The sequence below is a fragment of the Typopeltis vanoorti genome, chromosome 4 (genome assembly GCF_054136105.1).
Source record: "Typopeltis vanoorti isolate ZY-2024b chromosome 4, IOZ_Tvanoo_1.0, whole genome shotgun sequence".
NCBI lineage: Eukaryota > Metazoa > Arthropoda > Arachnida > Uropygi > Thelyphonidae > Typopeltis > Typopeltis vanoorti.
In genome coordinates this window covers 62,102,179-62,125,735 of record NC_143552.1, presented here as the reverse complement: position 1 = coordinate 62,125,735, position 23,557 = coordinate 62,102,179, and the positions used below count along the sequence as shown (strand labels likewise).

The 23,557-nt window shown below is 34.6% G+C and overlaps 1 protein-coding gene across 1 annotated transcript in view; it reads left to right on the top strand.

Annotated features, from left to right (window-relative positions):
• Mtpalpha (monolysocardiolipin acyltransferase Mtpalpha) overlaps window positions 1–23,557 on the top strand; it is a 255,626-nt gene that overhangs the window by 215,367 nt on the left and 16,702 nt on the right. Inside the window, exon 15 of the mRNA XM_090391226.1 lies at window positions 20,303–20,414. Within this exon, the coding sequence (XP_090247352.1) occupies window positions 20,303–20,414 (112 nt within the window). The remainder of the gene's footprint in view (window positions 1–20,302; window positions 20,415–23,557) is intronic.

Genomic DNA, 23,557 nt, shown 5'->3' with positions numbered 1-23,557 from the left:
GGGATTCCATGCATTATGAGATGGGTAACTACCCAGACCGGTTTCGACCTTTATTGAGGTCTCTTCAGTAGGAGCCAGACCCAGAGGTGATACCAAGGTTGAAGCAGTGCAGAAGTTATATTTCCATTAAAGAAAGACATTTCCAGAGTAATTTAATAATAAGATGTGACACCTTTTGGCAACTCGTATATGGAAATATGGCTTCTGCATTGCTTCAACCTTGGTATTGTTAAACTTTGATAAATTGGGATTCCTAAGAATTCTAATTTTATCATCGATTAACAGGAAAAACCTTGTAGGGAATATGCTTGCTTCTAGGTATGTGCTGTATGCAAATGGTAAAATATAGATTACATTATTATAAAGAAAAAAGATTGTGAATATTTCAAGGTTGTATAATGCCAGTGATATGTTATAAATTAATATTTTGTTAGAATTGATAATACAATGTTTTGTAGTATGACTTGCATTAAGCTGCTGTGAACAAAAGTTCAAAGTGCGCAGGAACGCCGATGGAAAGAAAGGTTGCCCCCAGTCAGTCACGTGCCCACGGCACGTGCAGAAGCAAGTGGTCAGAAAAAACAAATGATACGAAACGAGACCCACGTGGGAGAAATTATACACGTTGGGTGAGCTACGGGAATTGCCGATATGGGAGATGATATAAAAGGGTTAGGAACCCCTCCCACAGGGCTTTTTTTTTTCTCTTCTCTCCTGACTGGGAGTCTCGTGTATTCTAGTGGGTAGACAGTTGCACAGAGGAGCGTATCTGTCCAGGACTGCTCGGACGAAGGATCAGCAAAGAGTTCTGTTAGGAATCCTGAGGGCAGTAATAGGATATGCCGCTTAAGAGTTGGAAGGATCACGCGCTCCTAATCGTACGATGAAAGAACGCATCTAACACATCTCCGTTCGACTGAACCGAGATGTGTTCCATGGAAAGGGCTCGGCATCTAGGCAACAGGCCTCATGGAAGCAGAATCGCCTTACGCCATCGTTATATCTGGAGTGGGCTAGTTATGCTGGGATCGTGTGGACTTACCTTTGACTAGAGAAATCCATGCCATAGCACTGCTAAATGAATCGGAGGGGAGATCGATCAGAGAACAGCAGTCAGTTCCAACAACATAGTTGAAGGAACAAGTATGAAGAACCAGTGTGTACAGTAATGTTGAAAATTCTTTGTCTATATAATGTGTATAAGAAAATTAAGATGTTATAAATGAGATTAAGGGAAATTGAGGATTGAGGACTTTCATATAATTAAGATAGGACTGTAGCACTTTAATATTGGAACGCATAGTGAGGTAACCCCTATATGGTTAAACTAATATGTATGTTCTTGAAAGTATTAAGAAGGTTTAGTCTTCATATCATATCACAAGTAATGTGATATGATATGAAGATTAATGTGAATATTGCAGTCAAGTTTTGTCGGTTTGTGAAATAACATATTGATGTTGCTTCTTGATGTCCTTACTTAATAAGGATACTTATGTTTTTCTCTGATTAGCATTGAAGTTTTGGATTGAGTTTCTTTGTATTGTAAATTGTATTAATGTGTCAAATAAACCTTGCTGTCTTTAGTCTGAGTATTAGAATCCGATGCACCACTTGCAAAAAGATATGAATCTAAGCGGGAGAAAATAGATTGTTATAGGTCATGATTGCAAATCAGTAGTCATTATAGTACACCTTTGAGATCACTTCTTGATTAAGACATGTTTAACTTAATCTAATAGCTTAGGTGGCGCAGCAAATATTCCTAATGCTTCAAGAGAAGTGAGATTTCAAAGACTTTGCCATGCTGGTTTCGGCTCAATCCTGAGGCAATTCCTTTGTGTTTTAGAGGTACCACGTGACTCCTTAGGAAGGACCCAGCATATAGTATATATATGAATAGAATTTAAGAAAGTGGGACACAACAGTATCACCTCTGGGTCTGGCTCCTACTGAAGAGACCTCAATAAAGGTCGAAACCGGTCTGGGTAGTGACCCATCCCTGTAATGCATAACATTATACATGTTTGCAAGGAGATGTACTTTGCATTATGGAAGATACTAAGGCAAGTGATGTGAAGTCATTCCACCTCTGCCACAAGTTGCCCCAGTCCTGAAGATACTTCAGGTGCAAACTTTGTTCTTACACTTGGATAAAGGATTAAACTAAATATATAATTTATAGTCTAACCAAGTGAAAAAACCTGAAATACAAGTAGTTTGTTATGTCTGTATACAAATACTAGGAATATCAGACACAATAGGGTCTCAACATATTGATCAAGGTTTTGTTGTCTTGGTCAGTATGTTGAGACCTAAACTTATCATGCCAGATAATGAAAATCATGAACACTTAAACATCCTTGCTATAAGCAGGACTACAGACCACCAAGCAGGAGATATCCGTTCAGGCCATATAGCTGGTGTAACTGACTTTTTCAGCTCTTTCCTGCAAGCACATTAATTAGTTTATAAGTTATTTTAGTCTCACTTATTGCCAAGTTTCTCAGTATGGTGAGGAATTCTGAAATAAGTGAAACTTTCTACTTTATTTTTTTTCCCCTTATTCTTAATAAGGAAGAAAGAATAAGAAATAAATAAGGAATTCCTAATAAGAAATAAAGAATAAGAGGAAAAAATTATATTCTAAATATCCCCATGCTTTTTGGAAAAAAGCAAGCAGAGAAAGTATTATAGAAAGTATTATAATAATAAGGTCTGTTGCTTAAAACATTCTTATATGTTCAGTGACATCGTTCATCATATTTATTGTACTGCATCTGAAAATCCTTAACACTCCCTGCCATTCACTCAATTCTCCATGTAAAAAAATCTACTCCTCCCCCTCCCCTCTTCTTCACCATACTCTTACACGACTTCCAAGGATGGCTTCTGATTTTTATCCTCTTACCTCCTACTCTCTTTATTATCCCCTCTGGATTAATCTGATAAAATACCCACACTAACTTAAAGTATCTAATCATATCACTTCTTTTCTTCCTATCAACTCCTCCTCCCACTCTGCAATCCACATTTTTTCAACCTCTCTCCCTAGCCAACATTCCAGAGTCCCTACATGTTAGTGTACTTCTTATGATTCCAACATTAAGATGTGAAGTCTTTGCAACACTTGCAATATGCCATCCCTCTAAACTTCTAGTCTGCTGTCAACCATCACTTCCAAATCTCAAATCTTATCCAGAACAGCACCATCAATATAGTATACAGCCTTATATTTCTGCACTCCAAAATGCAACATCTTGCACTTATTAATATTAAAACTACAGTCCCACTCTCATGTGTAAGTCAAATATCTATTCAAATCTTCCTTCATTTGAAGAGAATTAAACATCAGCAGTGCTACTTATAATTCTCCCCAGCTGTGCATCATCAGAAAATAACTGAAGATCTCTAGTTACTCCACATGATATATCATTCAGAAACAAGTGAAACAGCAAGGGTCCAAGAAAACAGTACCCTGGCACACACTATCAGTTAGCCTCCATTTTTTTGAGACATTACACAACTGGCTGGTATCATTCAGAGAACCAATCACCAGTCCATTTAACCAATATACTATTTATTCCCATCTTCTGCAGCTTGTACACCAGCGTATCATGTGGTCATCTATCAAACACTTTTGCAAATTTCAAGAATATCACTCTATATGATTCTCCCTTATCTAACGCACACCTTATAAAATGCAAGTAAATTGATAAAACAAGACCTATCCTTTGCAAATCCATGCTGACCATCATAATGAATCCGATGTCCATCAACCCAATCTTGTTATTTCTAATCAAACCACAACTGCAGTTATACAGACTGATCTATAATTGGAAACTTCTATCCTAAACCATGCTTGTGAAGTGGTACTGTTTTGCATTCCTTCAAAACTCCTTAGGAATCTTACCCACTGCAAAACTTTTATTAAATAACCAGGTCGAGGGCATAGCTAACTGTTGTACACATTCCTTAAAAATATACGGTGATGTGTCATCCATTCCCACAACTTTATTAACATCTAACCCAATCAACACCTGATACACCTTTTGATTCTTTCACTTCCAATTCTTTTAATACTGCCTCCCTTCTACATATTGTATGGCATCATTTACACCAGCATGATATATTCTGATAAAGTGCTCATTCAATAATTCTCCTATATCCTTTGCAACAGCCACTCTGCTGCTATGACTATCTGCCAGTGTCAACCTGTCATAATTATTTTTCATCTTGATCGACATATAGTAGAATTCCTTTGAATTTACCTTGGGCTGACCAACCAACCAATCTCCTCTCATACTGCACCTTCCTAGTGTGCACTTCATGCTCTTCATGGATCTGATCTCCACCAACTCCCTTGTACCTCCTCCATAACTTTTTCTTTTCCAACACAACTTGCTTGATTTCAATGTTCATTCATTTTGCTCCTACTCTGTTTGCTTGCCTAATCCTTAATATGCAGTTATACATTTCTTGCATCAGATACTGCCATGAATTTCCATTCACTGTCAACATCTTTGCTGCACAGCTCATCTACTCAACATATTGATGCTAAAACTAGAGCAAAACACATGTGCCACAGACAAGAAAATATTGATGCTACTTGACTACAGAGCTCCCAATAATCACCCACTTTTTAATTCCACGTGTATCCTTTTTTGGCAGTAACTTTTTCTTGCTTCACCACTTCCTAAACAAATATTTCATGATTACTCTCACCAACTAGCAGCAGTGTTAATACCTCATTAACAACTATGTCTGGCAAAGTTATCACCAAATCCAAAACACTAACGTCTCTAGTTGCTTCAGTCACATGCTGCTTAAGATATTATCCCTGAGAAATTCAACTCGCTCTCCTTGTTCCCATATACCAGTGTTTCTCAAACCTCAAATATCCGTGTATCCCTTCTTAAATTTTCATTATTACCAATCCCCTTATCAAAATAATAATAAATAAAATAAAATAAAAAAAAGTATATTTCATTGTAAATGGCTATTTTATTTGAATTTAGATGTGCATGTAAACAATTAATAGAACAAAATTCATAAAGATACTATAAGTTTTTACTTAATTTAAATATATCATCAATGAGAGGAGTGAAATTGCTTATGGTGGGATAAAATTTCAGCAAAATTTGGCTCTATAGTTGTTAATTTCAATCTCAGATGCAGTTCGACATCTGTAATGCAGTTCCTCTTCTTGGTCTTAATATCTACAAGGGCTGAAAATCCAACTTCGCACAGATATGAACATGGAAATGGAACAATTTCTTGTTGCTTACGGCTACTTGTATCTGCTATATTGCTCTCTTTTGTACGTTTTATAAATCCAGTCTTTAACCAATGATCCATACTTAAGAATTTGAAAGCTAAAAAATTATATTTATTATTAGTATTATAACTTCCATATTAAAGCAATTATATTGCTGTAAAAGTAGTACTCGTTATTTTAACTAACAACAAATTTGTTATGTAAATATATGATCAAATAACGAAGCACATCAATTAATATTAGCTTAATTACATCAAATGATTCGTATAATTACTTCTTTTTTATCAGCCACTATAGTACACGCGTCGCGTTGTTGCAGGCTCGCAATGTACGTTCATATACGAAGCTGAACGAAGATTCACGAGTGATCACCCGCGAATTTACAAACTATTCAAATGAAGCAGTTATCACAATTTGAGTAGGAGAATTCATACATAATATATCATTTATTGAGAAATATATATATACATTTAAAAGAATTCTTTTTTTCTTAATAATGATTCCATGCATTAATGATGCATAGTCGAAAATTGCCATGTATTACCCCCTGAAGACCTTTCACTTACCCCTGGGGATATGCGTACCACACTTTGAGAAACACTGCCATATGCTATCTCCTCCTCCTTCCATTCTATATTCCTGTAATTATTTTCCCATCAAGATCACCTTCTTTTTACATGCCCAACTGATTTGCCTAAAATCAGTTGGGCATGTAAAAAGAATTTCACTATTATTAGTATTCTCTGCATTCCCAGGCCTTTAACAGCATCCTAGCTGATATACTAGTCTGTTAATTTCAACTTCGCACACACCATACCACACAGATTCAAAATCTGCTCATGTACTATTAACATCCACACTTTATGGACATAATTCCTCTACAGTCATCAACGGACCTCCCCCCCCTCCCTCCCTCTCTTTTCACCTTCCTTTCTTCCCAAAAAATTATCACTTGAGCCTACAGCTGTTTTTGACATTATGCACCAAATAAACAAAATTTTGTGCAATTATGCATGTAAAATGATCCATTTGAAACAAGTGAATAAATTTAGTAGTGAGTACAAAAGACTAAGTTTAATTAAATGTCATGAAGCCGCGAATTATTGTTATCATTTGGAATCATTTTGCCAGTTAAAAGCAGACTAATCATAAAAAAAAGGACAAAACATTATTATCCTTCCAAACTGTTTTGTCAGTGCACATGAAATTATACTTTTTTTTTTTTCAACATTCAGTCTTGAACCAAAGATTGAATTGACAGCAGAAGTTACTAAAATGAATCCTACTGAATTGCCATTTCGAATTGTTTTACAAATGATTTGTTCAATTATAGTTTTTTAATAATTTAAAAATGAAATGATAATGGAGACTTTCCTGTGATTTTCCATTACAACAAATGAGCATCATCATTAATGAGCTATTATAACTGCTTATGTAACTGTGTATTGGTTTGAATTTGTTCAGAGGAGAATTTTAACTTTCCAATATTTCCATTTTCATGCAAACTATCATGATGTGACATTATTCAAAGAACTTTTTTAAGTAGTGGTTTTTATAAAAATTCAGCAACTCTGTCAAAAGTTGGAACCCTTTAGTAAACTTAAGTTCATGTTTCATTATTACTTTAGACCAGTGGTTCTTAACCTGGGGGTGCGAGAGAAGTTTCTAAATTTTGACCCAGATTCGATGGATGACAGCTATTTAATAAAAGACGATCTTATTGAAATATGAGCCAATGCATGTATTCAAATGGAATTTGAAAAACTGGACTTAGAACAGGTGTACACAGTTAGAACCTTATCCACAGCTGGCAAAAACAGCATTGCAGACACTTTTACCATTTGCCACCACCTACCTGTGTGAAATGTGATTTTCATCACTTTTGCACATAAAAACAAAAGCCAGAAATCGCTTAAATGCAAGCGATGACTTACACGTGGCTCTTTTAAAAAAAGGAGCCTCGCTTCAAAAGTATTATTATGAATAAACAACAAAATAGCCATTAAAAATTGAGATGCTGTTGTGTATGTATATGTAAATGTATGTGTTTATTTTTCAATAAATAAATTATCTTGCAATAGATGTAATTTCCTAAATAAAGAAATAGAAACACATTTTTCAAGGGGGTGTGAGAACTTATTTTTAGATTCAAGAGGGTTGCCAATCACTAAAAAGGTTAAGACCCACTGCTTTAGACATACAAATGTGTTTTGCCTAATTTTGCCACAAGTTACATATTGAAACCAAAGTTATAGTGACTAAGCGCTTAATCATTTTGTGAACATGATTAAGCACTAGACACTTAAACAATAGTCAGCTATTTTCATACTTAGCTGTTAAATTCAGTAAAACTCTAAAAGATGAAAGGAAAAAAATTTTTATAGACTTATCAACATGTCAGATTAGTGTTTGCTTTCTATTTAGAAACTTTATTCTTTTTAAAAGTTATTTTTATCTTTCATAGCATAACTTATGAAATACTTATTTTATTCAAAAAAATTAAGTAAAAGGAGGCATTGCTGATATATTTTTAATTAGATCCAAATAAAGTTTGCAGTATTTGTAAGAACTAGTCATAGTGCAAGTTGGCTGTAGGAAATTATTTCAGTGGATAGAGTTGGACTAAAAAAAATTGATTTTTAATTTGATATGCATCACGTACTGTATATATCAGATTGAAAAATAGAAAACAACACTTCTGAATTGATTGTAATGAGAGTTGTTGCAATATATGTATTTCTCAATATCACTTCATTATAAAATTTTGCGCAATAAAAATAACAGGCCTCATGGGGAAAATAAGGTTTCAACACTGAAAACCTGTACAGTCTCATAAGTTATACTAAAAATAAAAATTAAAAAAACTGCTACACTTTTAAAAATCTAATTCCTAATAAATAAAGAAATACAGTACTACAGTAAATACTGTATTTCTTTAAGCCTTGTCCTAATTGATGTTGCAGCACTTGTAGTTCTTCCTGCTAAAAAATTTCTTTTGTTTCATAGCACTGCCTCTGATAGTGAGCAATGTGGATTCCTTTAGCCTTCAATATTGTTCATATCATGTGTTCTCTTTTCTTTTCATTAAGAATTATTTTAAGCTTATCCTCAATAATTAAGGCTTTCATTTTACATTCACTATTTGGATTCTTATAACCAGGATGCTAACCCATGTTTGGGATGCTGCATTTTATCAAGAAAAACAATGTGTAGAAAATAGCATGATATACACTCATAAGGAAACCCAAATAGTCATATCAAGGAGAAGTTGAGATGTGTGTGTGTGTTATATTCCTTCATAGGTCACTATGCTCAACTAAAGAGAATTTTTTGCATTCACCTGGTATTACTTAGTAGCACAATGCAGTCACCTCATGAAAATTCTTGTATGAGCCAACGATTTTGCATGGATTTTATTCCCCTGTTTATCTGTCATGTTTAAACAGATTTATACATTGTTGTTCAGTAACAATGAACAGTTCAATTATTAGGGACACTCCCCAGTGTCCCTTTTCATTGTTTTTTTTTTTTTTTTTTTTTTTTTTTTTTCAGTCTTCACTCTACTGCCAAGTTCTTTTTACTCCCCTTTCTTCCATAACATTGCTGGGAATCTGACACCCTGCTGTTATGTTTGTACCTATGGATATCTGGAAATTGGGATCTTTGCACTCTTTCACAGCCTTATCCCATTCTTTAGCAAGTTAGGCGTTCTTGGATGACTGCCTAGGACAAATAGGAACAGTTCACAGCAGACAAAAAAGATGTGATGGGGAAATTTGGATACGGAGAGCTTAATGACAGAGGAGAACAATTACTCCACTTCTGTAAAGCAAATGATCTAATGATTACAAACACATTGTTCTATCAACGCCCTAATAATAAATATACATGGACATCCCCAGATGGTAATATAAAGAACTGCATAGACTATATCATCATAAACAAACAATGGAAAATATCAGTAAATAATGTACGAACATTAAGAAGTTTTGATTTTGACACTGACCACAAAATATTAACTGCCAAAGCGAAGATAAAATTCAACAGGAAAAATATTATCAGAAAAGAAGAAAACATCAACCTATCAAAACTAAAAGATAGCTCAAACAGAAGTCGATTTTTAGAACAGATGTGCTTGAAATTAAAACCATCCATCTTCCAGAACAGCAGAAAATACTGGGAAGAAGGAAAAGAAACAGTGTTATCAATTACAAAAGACACTCTAGGTTCCAAACCCAAAATAAACAAACAGTGGATAACCCAAGAAATCATAGCTACCATAGAAGAGAAAAGAGAGGCCAAGATACTTGTAAACCAACAAAACAATGAAGAGAATAGAGAAAAATACAGAGCACTAAAAAATAAAGTTGATAACCTATGCAAAAAAAGCCAAAGAAAAATGGTTAGAAGAAAAAGCTAAGAAATGCCAAGAAGCATACCAACAAAACAACCTAAAAGTCTTCCATGATACTGTAAGAGAAATTACAAAGGAATTCTCAGCAAAAGCGGTAACAATGATAAACAACAAGATGATTGAAACCAGGAATATTGAATATATAAGAAAAATCTGGTCAAACCATTTTAAGACTATCTTCCACCAAGTAAACAAAACTACAATGCCAACAATAGAAGAAAATAATGATCACCCAAAAATTTTACAAGAAGAAATTAGATATGCAATAAAACAGATGAAAAGCAATAAAGCACCAGGCATTGATACTATCCCTACTGAACTGTGGTCATATGGAGGCAGTATATCAATAGAATACTTAACAACCCTATTCAATAAAATACTACAAACAGGAGAGATCCCAGATGACTGGAGAACTGGAAAGATCATTCCAATATACAAGAAAAGAGACAAAAGAGACTGCAGAAATTACAGACCAATCAATTTACTCCCTCACACCTATAAAATATTCATAAGAATTATACACAATAGATTAAAAAATACCTATGAAGAAATGTTAGGCATAGAACAAGCTGGTTTCTGAGGAAATTATTCAACAATAGACCAAATTTTCACATTGTACCAACTAGCAGAGCTCAGCTACTATATTGTTGTTTTGTGGACTTTAAACAAGCTTTCGATAACATCAACAGAGAAATCCTTCTTAAAATTCTACTAGAAAAAGCAATAGACAAATATATAATACAGTTTCTGATAAAATATTACTCTAAGACAAATGCAATAATTAAAAAGGACACACTCACAACAGAACCCATAGAGATCCAAAAAGGAGTAATGCAAGGATGCCCATTATCCCCCTATTCAACATATATCCAGAAGAAGTTGTAAAGAAGGCAATAGACAATGAGCCTGGAATCAATGTCAATGATTTAAACATAAATAATATTGAATATGCAGATGATCTCATCCTTCTTGCAAGAACCCCAAACGAACTACAAAAGTTGATTAACAAGCTAAACGAAACCTGTAAAACATATGACATGACAATAAATATACAAAAAACAAAAGTGATGAAAATAGGGAGGAACAGAACTATCATCTCAGCCACCCTCGTATACCTTGGATCAAAACTAACAGAAACAATAGATGAACTCAAAACAATCAAACACAGAATAGTGATAGGATGGACCACCATGGGAAAATTACAGAAAATCTGGAAAACGAACAAGATATCTAAGCAAGCCAAAATCAAATTATATGAAGCAATAATTATACCAACAGTCATCTATGGAGCAGAAGCATGGACAGTTATAAAAAGAGAGGAGAAAAAACTGCTGGCATTTGAAATGAAATTCTTAAGAAAAATAAATCGAACAAGTTGGATAGAAAAGAAAACAAACATCACAGTCAGACAAGAACTATTGTATAAAAAGACAATAATAGAAAAAATTAGAAAACAACAACGGAGATGGTTTGGGCACACTGTATGCATGGACGCAGACAGACTTCCTAACCTCCTAATCAATACTTTTCCAACTGAAAAAAGAAGACCCGGAAGACCAGAATTACCTGGCTAAAATTAACAAAGAACATCTCGGGATGCAGAACATATAAAGAACTTTTTCGAACAGCAAGGAATAGAGAAGACTGGAAGATCCTGCTCAAGAGAAGACTCAACCCATCTTAGACGGAAGAGGAGAAGAAGAAGGATGACTGCCTAACTTGCTGACATTAACGAGATTGGTCAGCACTGTGGCACAGTATGTCTTTTTCCATATGGGGGGAAAGGTTTTCATTCCTCACTCTGTTCAAAATTTCCTCCTTATATCCATGCCATGGTTTTCCAAAAAAAAAAGTATGCCAGTGTGATCCAAGAAAAGAAAGCAGATTTTTAAGTGGCTTTGAAGCAAAAATTCTACCCTCGTAACACCCTTGAAACATTTAGTAACAGGACTGTCTTACTTTCAAAAGACTAAATATAGAAGACTTGCAACCTTCTGGTCCCTCACAAAGCTGTTGGGCTCAACTTTTGTTATCTGAGTTTTCACCTCTTAATCACCCAAATGGTATTTTAGCATCACTAAAGATCCTGGCAGCATTCTTTTTATCCAACTTCTGCATAGTTGACCAAAGCAAATCACATTTTCCTGGAACATTGCATTATCTTCCTCCTGTGAGTTTCCACCAGAAGGACATCAAAAAAATTTTGAACCTAGATTCCAAAAAAAGCATCTGGTCCTGATAAAATCCTACTAGCTGTGAGATCACACCTCAAGAGATGTGCTTCTGAACTAACAGTTGTTCTGTCTCATCTTTACCCCATATTTATACTTGGCTCACATATACCCGCAGCATGGAAGTCAGTTCCATATACAGTCATTTCCAAGGGGTGGGGGTTTGATAAGTGCCCACTTTCAAAATTATCAACCTGTTACTCTCACCTCAGATTTGTCTGAAATGATGCAGAAAGTCACCAACAGTTAACTTTTTTGATACCTGGGGCACTGCACTAATCAGCAATCACCAATATGAATTTTACCAATCAAGATCAACACCAGATCTCCTCACCTATATGACCATCCTGCAATGAGGCTATAACAAACTAATAACCTTCAATGCTTCCAAAACACAGTTTAGCCTCTTTTTCCACAAAAAAAAAAAAAAAAAAAAAAAACATAGTTTTTCTCCCCTTACCTTTGATAGTGCTCAACAATCAAGAACAGATTTCTATCTCTTCTCAGACTGATGCATACTCATAACCTTTCCTGGCACAATCTCATCACCTCTGTAGCATTCTCTCTCACTCAAGATCTCCTCTTGATCTGTTAAAATTACTTAATTTGTACAAATCCCAAATCTGCCCATCCTAGGAATATGTGTTCTCACATTTGAGGTTATGGCACACATAGCCTCTCTAAAAATTCTTTATGCTGTTCAAAAAGAGACTGGTTCAATTGACCGAAGTCTCCCGTCTCACAGATGCTCTTCAGCCATTGTCTCACACGGTAAATTTAATACATTATTTCTCCTCTACAAATGTTCCATGGACACTTCTTCAGCAAAACTAGCATCCATTGTCCCTATTTCTGCTAAACCTATGAAACATGAGCAACAGATGCCCAAAATCTTTTTACAGTTGAGCTGCTGATTCACCAAACTAGCCATTCCCAGTTTGTCTTTCATGCTGTCTTCCTCAGTTCTGTGGAACAGACTTCTCATGAAGTATATGCATAGAGTCTTAAATGTTGTTGATTATTCATAACAGTGCTTCATGGTATAAACAACACCAAGTGATAAAAGTAAATTAATTCATTTATTGAACTTACTAATATTTTGCTGGTTTTCTACCCAGCATCTTCAGAGCACAAATTACAACTGTGACAAGCACACAGTACTCGACTAGATAATTGTAGAAACAATTCAAATTATAACTGAAAAAGAATTAATATCCCCACACGGCATCCTCTTAGAGCTGGATTTCCATAAAGTTAATTTTAAGAAGTCAGGCTATTTGGTCTCAAAATGACTCTCTCCCATCTTTGGAAAATTTAAAACCATAGTTAAATGCTTACTAGCATTCCATTCTGGTAATTACTTCCAAAACTAGTACTTTTTTTGGAGTGATAGTTTTGGTTAAAGGCTATATTGTGATTGGTGGGTGAATTTAGCACTCTTGCAAAAGTGATTTTTATCCATTTTATTGTGTTTTTCCATTAGAAAATTAGTGTTTTGTAGTATATTAGTGTAGAGTTTTGTGTTTTTAGTGTTTTATAACATTTTTATTAAGATATTGCAGTATCAAATATAGTTTAAAATGGCACCAAAAATGCACAGGAACCTAACAGTAAGAAGAAGAGCAAAGTCAAGAACAAAGAAAGCTTGCCCCCACTAAGGATGATATTGAAAATATTGAGGAGGATATTAAAAATGAATTAACCTCCAAAATCAGGAAGTTAAAGCATACTATTAAACAGACAATGCAGGAATTACAGAAAATCGAGCAATGTTTGAATGAACATAGGGAGGAAAAGAAAATTAAGCAGCAAATAAGAAACAACAAAACACGGAATCAAGTAAATTAGTAAGTAATGAAAATCAGATAACTAACATTGATTGTAAAAAAGAAGGATATCATTTGGTATGGAGACTATCATAAAACATGCTATTGATGAGTGGGTTACTTCAAGTTTTCCTGGAGCAAAAATTAAAAATATAGCACATGCAATTCAAAGACAGAAACGAAAAGTAAGTGAGATCGTAACTGTAGTAGGTACTAATGACTTCTTCCAACAAGGTTGCTGGAAGAAGCGAAAGTGAAAATCATAAGTATATTACCTGTACATTAATGACATTGGCAAGGATTTGACAGCTGTTTGCTGAGTATGCAAAGATAAATAGGGTAATCAGGAATGTAGCTAATATGCAGTACTTGCAGAATGATTTGAATAGGCTGAAATTGTGGGCATGGGAAAATAGATGTCAGTTCATTCTCAGTAAATGTAAAGTCATGTTCTTTGGTGTGATTAGATATCCATTGTTGTATTATATTGAGATAATGCTAGAAGAAACTGAACAGGCCAGGGATCTTGAAGTGTTTGTGGATAGGAAGTTGAAGTTCAAGGGCAAGGTAGCAAAGATTACAAATACAACTCAAAAGGTAATTGCAATGCTGGAAGGAATTTTCACATGTAAAGATAAGGATGTCATTTTGCCTCTTTACAATGCCTTGCTATGACTTTACATGGACTATTGTGCATAGGTGTGGTCTCCTAATTTCTGTGGAGATTCTGATACAGTAGAGAGAGTGCAAAGAAGATTGTTAGAGGTTGTAGCTATTGGATAAAAAAAAGTGTTGCAAAGGTAACTGAACTTGGTTTCAAAAGCTGTGGTACTTGAACAAATAGTTCTCATGCAATGTGTAAGCGTCTTGAGGATACCATATTGTTGTGACTGCTTTATGTGCATACTTGCCTGTATGTGAGTTTTCTGTAAATGGAAAAGGATAAAGAGCCATTAGGTAGGCATGTCGCTAGTGTGTTTATAGGAAGAAAGTGATAATTGTTATCTTTTTCTATTGTGAGGTTTATTTTGGGATATTGGCTAGATGGGAGGTGGGGTAACTGGAGTCCCATCTAGCTAGTTGTTCATATATTTCTCATAGCATGAAAAGAAAGTAACAGGATTATGGACTGATTATGAAGACAGATTGAGAATTTGTAGACTGCAGACACTACCAAACAGGAGAAAGAGGGTGATATGATTGAGACTTACAAACTTCTGAAAGGATTATACAGGCTTGATAGAATCAGTTGATAGAATTTTTCATTTTATGGAGGGTGAGGAAAGGATGAGAGGGCATCCTTGAAAGCTGAGAATGAATACTGCTTAGAAGGGAGTGAGATCTAGATTTGTCTCATGGAATGGATGGTCATTGGATAAAGTGCAAGCAGTGTGAATGAATTCAAGAGCAAGTATGACAGTTGGTGCATATAGTATGATTCCCTGACTCCCTGGAGGTCTCTCTTAATAATATTAAAACATTATAAAAAAAAAAAAAAATTTAATCCTGACAGTTTCAGACATTGTGGTCTTGACATTACTTAATTGTTCACCAGTATATCTTAAGTCACATTTTTTTTTTCTAACATATATTGGAATTATTCAGATTTATCACACATTCTGGTTACTTTCTTTTCATGATAAGAGAAATATATGAACAAGCTGCTAGATGGGACTCCAGTTACCCCACCTCCATGTAGCCAACATCCAAAAATAAACCTCACAATGGAAAAAGATAAAAGTTATCTCTTTCTTCCTAAATACACTAGTGACATGCCTACCTAATGGCTCTTTATCCTTTTCCATTTATAGAAAACTCATACATACAGGTAGGTATGCATGTAAGCAGTCACAGCGATATGGTACAAGACACATTGCACGAGAACTATTTGTTCAAGTGCCACAGCTTTTGAAGCCAAGTTCAGTTACCTTTGCAACACTTTTTTTTATCCAATAGCTACAACCTTTATAAAATAGATAAAACACTGCATATGCTACCATTCCTCATGCAACAACACACAACAAAACCATTCCTATCCCTTATATTCAGGGTACATCAGAAAAGATAGCTGATGTTTTTCACAAATATAATCTCCATGCCACCTTCAAACCACTCATTCAACTAGCTATTTTTATCCATTCTCCTAAAGACTAACTTCATCCTTTTACACATCCTGGAGTGTATAAAGTTCCTTGGACCTTCAATGTGCACTTTGTACAGACTGGTAGATCACTCAATATCTGTAGTACACAAAAATTGCTTCTACAACCATTTGTGTGACAGGTCAGGATTAGCAGACCATATTCTGGATGTTCCTTCACAAAGGATTAAATGGAAGAAGATATCTTTACTGCATGGAAGTTGTTACAAGTCTGAGAAACTATTTTTCAAATCAGCTATGAAGCACTCCCTCCAAACCTCAACAGGTATGACTGCATTAATTTGCCAAGATCTTGGAGACTGTCATTCTGAGACTAAATGGCCTGACTTCTCAAAATTAACTTTATGGCTCAACTTAGAATCAATGTGCCAAAAGGGCACCTGTGTTAGGACATTGATTCTAAGTTGAGCTGTGTTGTTGTCACAGTTGTAATTTGTGCTCTGAAGATGCTGGGTAGAAATATACCAGCAAAACATTCATAAGTTCAAAAAATTAATTATTTTATACCTCTCTGTCATGAATTTCTCATGAAGTTCTTTTTCAACAGATGACTTTACTAATAACCTTCTTGGCCTCTCATATGTGAGAATTATTATTATTACCTGACATCTTTTTTGGGGTGCTTAAGGGTCAAAGCTGTATAACTGAGAGGAGACCTCCACATAGCCTTTAAAGGAATGCGGAGAACCGACCAGGGCTTCTGACCTAATGTCCAATCTTCACCTTCTCGTGGTGCACCCTGTTGGGTATCTACTTGGATACTGAACGAACGAGGATGGGCTGGCAATTTTGGGATTTAGCCGACCAAATTGTATTCTTATTGGTTAAACCAAAATAAAAAATGATGGTACGACATGACAAAATTTCATGCCGGCTGAGGTGTCGCCCGGTTAAACAAGGCCCCCGTTGTTTCACCAGAGAACTAGGGCGAACAGCGAAAAGTCAGCTACTGGAACAAATCTGAAAATAAACCCCAACTCAACATCACTAGAGTTAAAGATCAGTACTATCAACATAAGAAGCCTGAATGGCAAAGAAATGGAGCTAGCTGAGGAATTAGATAAGTACCAGATCGACATAATAGGGGTGACTGAAACAAAAAAGCCAAAAACTGGTGAGATCTTTCTGAGCAATAAATACAAAATGTTATATTCAGGCAATGACAATCAAGGAAAAGAAAGAGTAGCCATAGTATTCAACACAAAATACGAGGCTAATCTTCTTGAATGACAGTCAGTCTCAAGTAGAGTAATGTGGGCAAATATGAGAATGGGGAACTGGACAGTGAGACTTATTTGTGCCTATGGTCCCACAGAAGGTTCTACTAAGGTAGAGAAGTGGAGGAATGTTTTGAGGCTTTAGAAAAAGCAACTGACACAATGAAAAATGAAAAGTTGGTCCTTGTTTCGGGATCTAAATAGCAGAGTAGGAAATGATTGTGAGACATACAAAAATATTTTGGGAAAATTGGGAAAAAAGAGCAAAGCTAATAATAATGGCAAATATCTGTTGGATTTCTGCTCAGGACATGGACTTGTTATTACTAACACCATGTTTCAACATAAAAATGTGCACAAATTCACATGGAGAGAAGAGGCTAGGAATAAGAAAAGTCTCATTGACTATGTTATTGTTGATAATGATGTTTTCTCCCTGGTGCAGAACACCAGAGTGTACAGAGGATTTGAAATTGGAAGTGATCACTATTTAGTCTTGAGCAGGATAAAATTGAATTTCATATTGAAAAGAATAACATGTAAGAAAGTTTTAAAGCGAATAAAAGTTGAGCAGCTCTTAGATGTGAACTGTAGACTAAAATACACAAAGATTATTGAAGAAAAAATGAAAGAGTTTGAGAACAGGAATCAAACCTTGGAGATTCAGTGGCAGACTCTGAAGAAAACATTGATTGATTCTGCCAGAGAGGCATGTGGTGAAGTTGTGTGCAAGGATAAAAAAATCAGAACTCCCTGGTGGACACAGGAAGTTAAAGAGGCAGTGAAGGAAAAGAAGAAAGCATATCAAGAGTTCCTGTCAAATAAGTCAGCTTGTGCTCTTAGAGAATACAGAGACAAATGCAAGAATGCTACACACTGTGTAAAACTAGCTAAACAAAAGGCATAGGAGGACTTTGGAAAGAATATAGAAAATAAATATCAAGAAGGTGGCAAAATATTCTGGAGGTTGTTGAAGAAGCTTAGGAATGGAGGAAAGAGTGCTGTAAAAGGAGTTAGAGATGATAAAGGTGACACATGAAAATGGGAGAAAAAGATATCCTTGAAGTATGGATAACTGACCAGGCATGCAGTCAGGAATACATATCCATACTTGAAGTAGAAAAAGCCATGAAACATTCAAAGGCTTGAAATGTGGAAAGGCAGCAGGAGTAGATGATATTCGACCAGAAATGCTGAAGTATGGTGGTATAAGAGTCTTATAGTGGCTGCACTGCATAGTTCAGAAAGCCTGGACAGAGGGACGAATTCCTGATGATTGGAGTAGAGGCTCTCATAGTACCCATATATATCAAAAGAGAAATAAAACTGAATGTGAGAATTACAGAGGTATTTCCCTACTGAGTGTTCCTGGCAAGATATATACAAGTATACTTGAGAAACGGTTGAGAAGAATTGTGGAAGAAACGTTTGGTGAAGAACAAGCTGGATTCAGGCCAAATAGAGGCTGTCGGGATCAGATCTTCACTTTACGACAAATAGTCGAGAAAGCATGGGAATATAACAGAGATCTGTATTTAAGTTTTGTCAATTAGGAAAAAGCATATGACAAGGTGCCAAGAGAGAGAAGCTATTCAAAATACTACAGTTATATGGTGTCAATGGGACATTATGTCATGCAATACATTTGAGTTGTAAGTCAGCAGTTAGAATTGAAGGAAGTACAGGAAGATGGTTTAATGTTAAATCTGGTATGAGACAAGGATGTACATTATCCCCTCTGTTATTCATTATCTATATGGATCACATTATGAAGGAAAGTGGTATTAAACATGATATCAAAATTGGAGATGTTAATGTCAGCTCTTTGCTTTATGCAGATGATTAGATGTGACTACACAATTCATTAAGCTCTCTATGGACTTTGAGAAGTCTGGTATACTATTTATACCTAATGTTCTCTCAGAATCAACATCTCTTATCTTGGATCTGAAGGCTTCACTTGGAGGTTCACATGTGCTAGATCCCAAACCACATTCTTTCAGGAGAAATGTTGCTGCTAACTTCAGCTAGGTAAACTCGTTTCTAAGTTACCATTATTTCTCTGTCCTCTACATTGATTACAGGCAAATCATAAGACTATTAATATCTCAGTGGCAGACATCATGGAATAGAGTTAGCAACAACAAGTTTTACCATATTAAGCCTCAAACTTGCAGCAGTCTGATCTGCAACAATTTTCAGAAAGGAATTTGTTTTTGCTTGACTGTATAGTCTTAAATCATCTGTTACATGCTGCCTCCTCTTCAGGTGTGATGATATGCTTTTGCTTGGACTTGACATCATGTTATGCTGACATACCAGAAAGATGATCAAATTGGTCTATGAATATTGTTCATCCATTTTAATGGTCCACCATATTTTAATAATGATTTCAATAATGCTTTGATTATTTTAATGGGTACAGTCATTATTTTACTGCTTTTACTCTTTGTCTTGGCTTTAATGCACTTGGGCAGATCTCTTCTGAGTCACTAAATATATCTAATAACGTTTTTAAATTTTTACAGAACATGGTAGTTTATTTAATATTATATCAATATATTTTAAGCCAGCCCTATAGAAATTTTGAACATTAACATCATGGATGTATGTGTCAATGATAACCATTGGCACTTATATGCCAATAACCTAACCAGCAATTACTAGGAATGTTCAAAACTTAAACCAAACACTGATCACATCACAAATTTTGAAGTGAGACAAAGGATCAGTTCTTTTTGCCAGTCCAAGGGATAACATCATAACTAAGATTCGAAGGAAACAACTTATGTGACTTGGTCATATCAGTAGATCAAATGGTCTACCAAGGCAAGTTCTTGAAGGGCTTATTTCAGGATGAAAAAGAGGCAGATCTAGAATAAACTGGATAGACAATATAAAAAGTTGGACCGGTGCTTCACTTACAGAGCTGAAACCAAAATGTCAATCAAGGACTAAATGGAAGATTTCTGTAAGGAATATTTCCCAATATCTACTCTACAGTCCTTTCTGGTCTATGGGATGATGGATAGATGAATTAGGAATAAGAAACTGTTAATAAGTACTTTTGGAGGAGGGGGGGGGGGGGTTCAACCTCTTTTATTGTAGAATCTATATTGAGAATTGTATTATAATTAAAAGATCATTAAAAAAAAATAATTTTCAAACATTGCAGGCCGGAAAGCTGGAAAAGGATGTTACATTTACACCCCAGGAGTTAAGGAACGTGATGTAAATGCAGAAGCCGAAGCTATTTTTAAAAAATATAATATTCCTCCTAAGAAAGCGTGAGTAACAAATTAAATGAAAAAAATTTTATTTATTTAAAAGATTTTATTCTTTGAAATAAGTTCTTTTTAATTTTTAAGTTCTTTTCCTATCTGTGATTGAATTCCAGGCTATTAGTTTTTTTTTTGTTTTTTTTTTTCAGTAAGTTCAGTAATTTTACTATGAAATCATCATTTCCTAATATATATTATACATAATATATATTACCTTTTATTATACATTATTACAAGCTTCCCATCAACAATTTTCTGACAAATGAAACCATTATTTTCAGATTACCAATATTGTCATGTCTTACATTTCAGTCTTCTAAGGAGCTAAATAATATCAGATGCCTTTATGACAGACATTGATGTTTTTAATATGATTCTATTATTGAACCCTGAACAACTTTTTTTTTGATAGTGGAAAAAGCATGCTGCACCTTTTATCTTATCCTGATTTTGCATTTAAGTACAGAGATGTGAACAATTTTATATTTTCACTATGTAATTTTAGTGTTTTGAACAGCTTTCTCTAGATCAGATTCTTGCCATGATTTTTTTCAGCTATTTCTCTTAAACTGAAAATCTAGTTTCAGTACTCTCTGTTTGTTCTGAATTCAATTTTTTATTCTCCAGATTGCTCTTTAGCTATTTTTGTTAGCTTCTTCTCAAGTTTCCTTGCATAAATATCATCTGGAACACTCCTCATATATATTGTGAGAATTAGGGCGGAATTTCAGATATATTCCTCTCTAATTCTCACATGCATTTTCATTTCCTTTTTTATAGATAGGTACTATGATCAGGCATTAATCAACTTAATTATTATCTTCTGTACCAAATGGTGGTTTCCCAGTAGTGACACTACCCCAGATATGAGATACACATGCAGTGATTGGATGGATTTGCAATTTGCACAGAGTTACAGCTGTTCAATTCATAGATAAATTTAACACTTTGGAAGAAAGAGACAACTTAATTTCTTGGATGATGAAGATATTTTGTGTTTGTAGTATGTTTATGCCATGGAAGGTTGGAGGATAGAGTTATTCCAACAAAAGAAATTTCATCTGTTTCAGAGATATTGGTGTTTTCAAAAGTAAGACCGGAAGGAAATAGTTTTTTCTTTCAAGAAATGCAACAGGATTGAATTCATTAACATTAAAATCACTAAACTTATAATTTTTTTTTTTTTTTTTTTTTTGAACTCATAATTAGGTTTAATTTTAAGAAAACAAATATTTACGCAGATGTAGTGTGTTCCAGTATTTCACTTGTCCCAGAGACATCTTCTGGGATAGAATTTTTATATTGTGTCCTAGAAGAAGTGGGAAGTTGTTAAACTAGAAACCAAAAAGTCTTAAGAATGATGCTGGTAGCTAGCCTTTGCTGTTGGGTAGAAGGTCTAAGAATTAATGTTAACCAAATCTTTGGAATCCAACCTGTCACCAAAAAAAGCCTCAACAAAACAGCTGTCAGTGTCCTTAGCCACAACTTTGCTGTAACTCATCAAGGTCTGACATTAAGCATCATATTGCAATACAGCATAGCATCCGAACATGCCTCCAAATATTGCCAACATCAGACTTGATATATATAATATCCTTACACAAAGACAAAAATATAATTACTAGAGCAGATAAAGATAATTCTACTGTGGCCCTTTTTAAAACTTTTAAAAGACTTCTTTAAAATGTCACATCGTGGTTCCCTGAATTAATTAATTAAACCCAAACCATAGATTTTCCCCTCCTCCAGATATATGGATTACCTAAAATTCATAAATCCTTAATCTAGGGTGACCAGATTTTCAAAACAAAAAAAGGGACATTTTGAATTTTTCAGCAATTAAAAAATAGGGACGAAAACCGGACACTTTTAGTATGCTCTACATAAAAATGGAATAACATATAATTATAATTCCAGTACATAGGACTGAAGTGTGCGTTATAATTATGGAGTATCGGCATTATTATTATATTTATATGAAGACATTATTTCTTCCAAAAGTGTTAGTTCTTTCAAGATGCACTCATAAAAGTCAATACATGAAATGTCAAAGTATGTCTTGATCACAATTATTGCTTTCACAGTCTTGGTGTTGAAGTGGTTCTTTTCATCAGACCACAAAGAACTCATGAGAGAAAAAATTCTCTCTACTGCATTTGGTCCTGGGATTGCCATAACAAACACAAGTGGCAGTATGTTTTTTTTTTTTTTTTTTTTTTTTTTTTTTTTGTGCACCTTAAACACGTCACGCCACTTTTTGTTCACTTCAGCATTTGTGTCCTTCCATTCTTTCATCTTCATCAACAATATTGAATATTTTGCTGTCAACATCACCAATTGCTTTTAGGCTGCTTGTAATTTCAGCCCAAGTTAGTGGAGTTTGCAACTTAATCAAGTGAAATGTTTTCAATGGCTGGAAATGATAAGTCCATTTGCTTAAATATTCAAGGAAAGTATCATAAAATAAATTTGTAATGTCTAAAAATTCTTTTTCATCAAAGATGCCCTCATCTTTGATGAAAAATTGATGACGTTTTAAATGTTTGAAAGTTCTCGGCTTTCTTATTTGTAATTTTCTGTCTGAGCAATTCCAATTCTTCTACCACTTCAGTTGCCAAAATATTTTCCTTTCTATTTATTGTTGCTGAGAATATTTTCAGCTGGCTTTGCATGAAATGGAGCCAAAATATTGATTGTTGGTTACTGAAAAATGATTTCAACAATGTAGGGCATTTATCTTGTTGATATATTTATAAGATTATCAACATTTATAATGTTGATAATCTTATGAAAGATTATCACCATATCTTATCACCATCTGAGTCCATCATACATGTCAATAATCCTATTCACAGCTGGTAGTAATGATAACCATCATGTTTGTACACTACCTAGAACATGCTTGTATTCAATTTCTATAGATGCACAGAAATTCTTCAATTACTCCACTCTCATGGTGTGGAAATACTAAAATATTTTATTTGCAGTTGTTTTGATATCAGTAGGCAAAATATCAGCATTGTCTTGTACATCCATCATTATGAACAACATGAGCAGCACAGCCAATAGCATGAATGTTCATTTTTTAACCCTTTATTGAGTCTTGAAAGTACATTGTTGAAACCACCTTGTTTGTATCAACTGAAGTT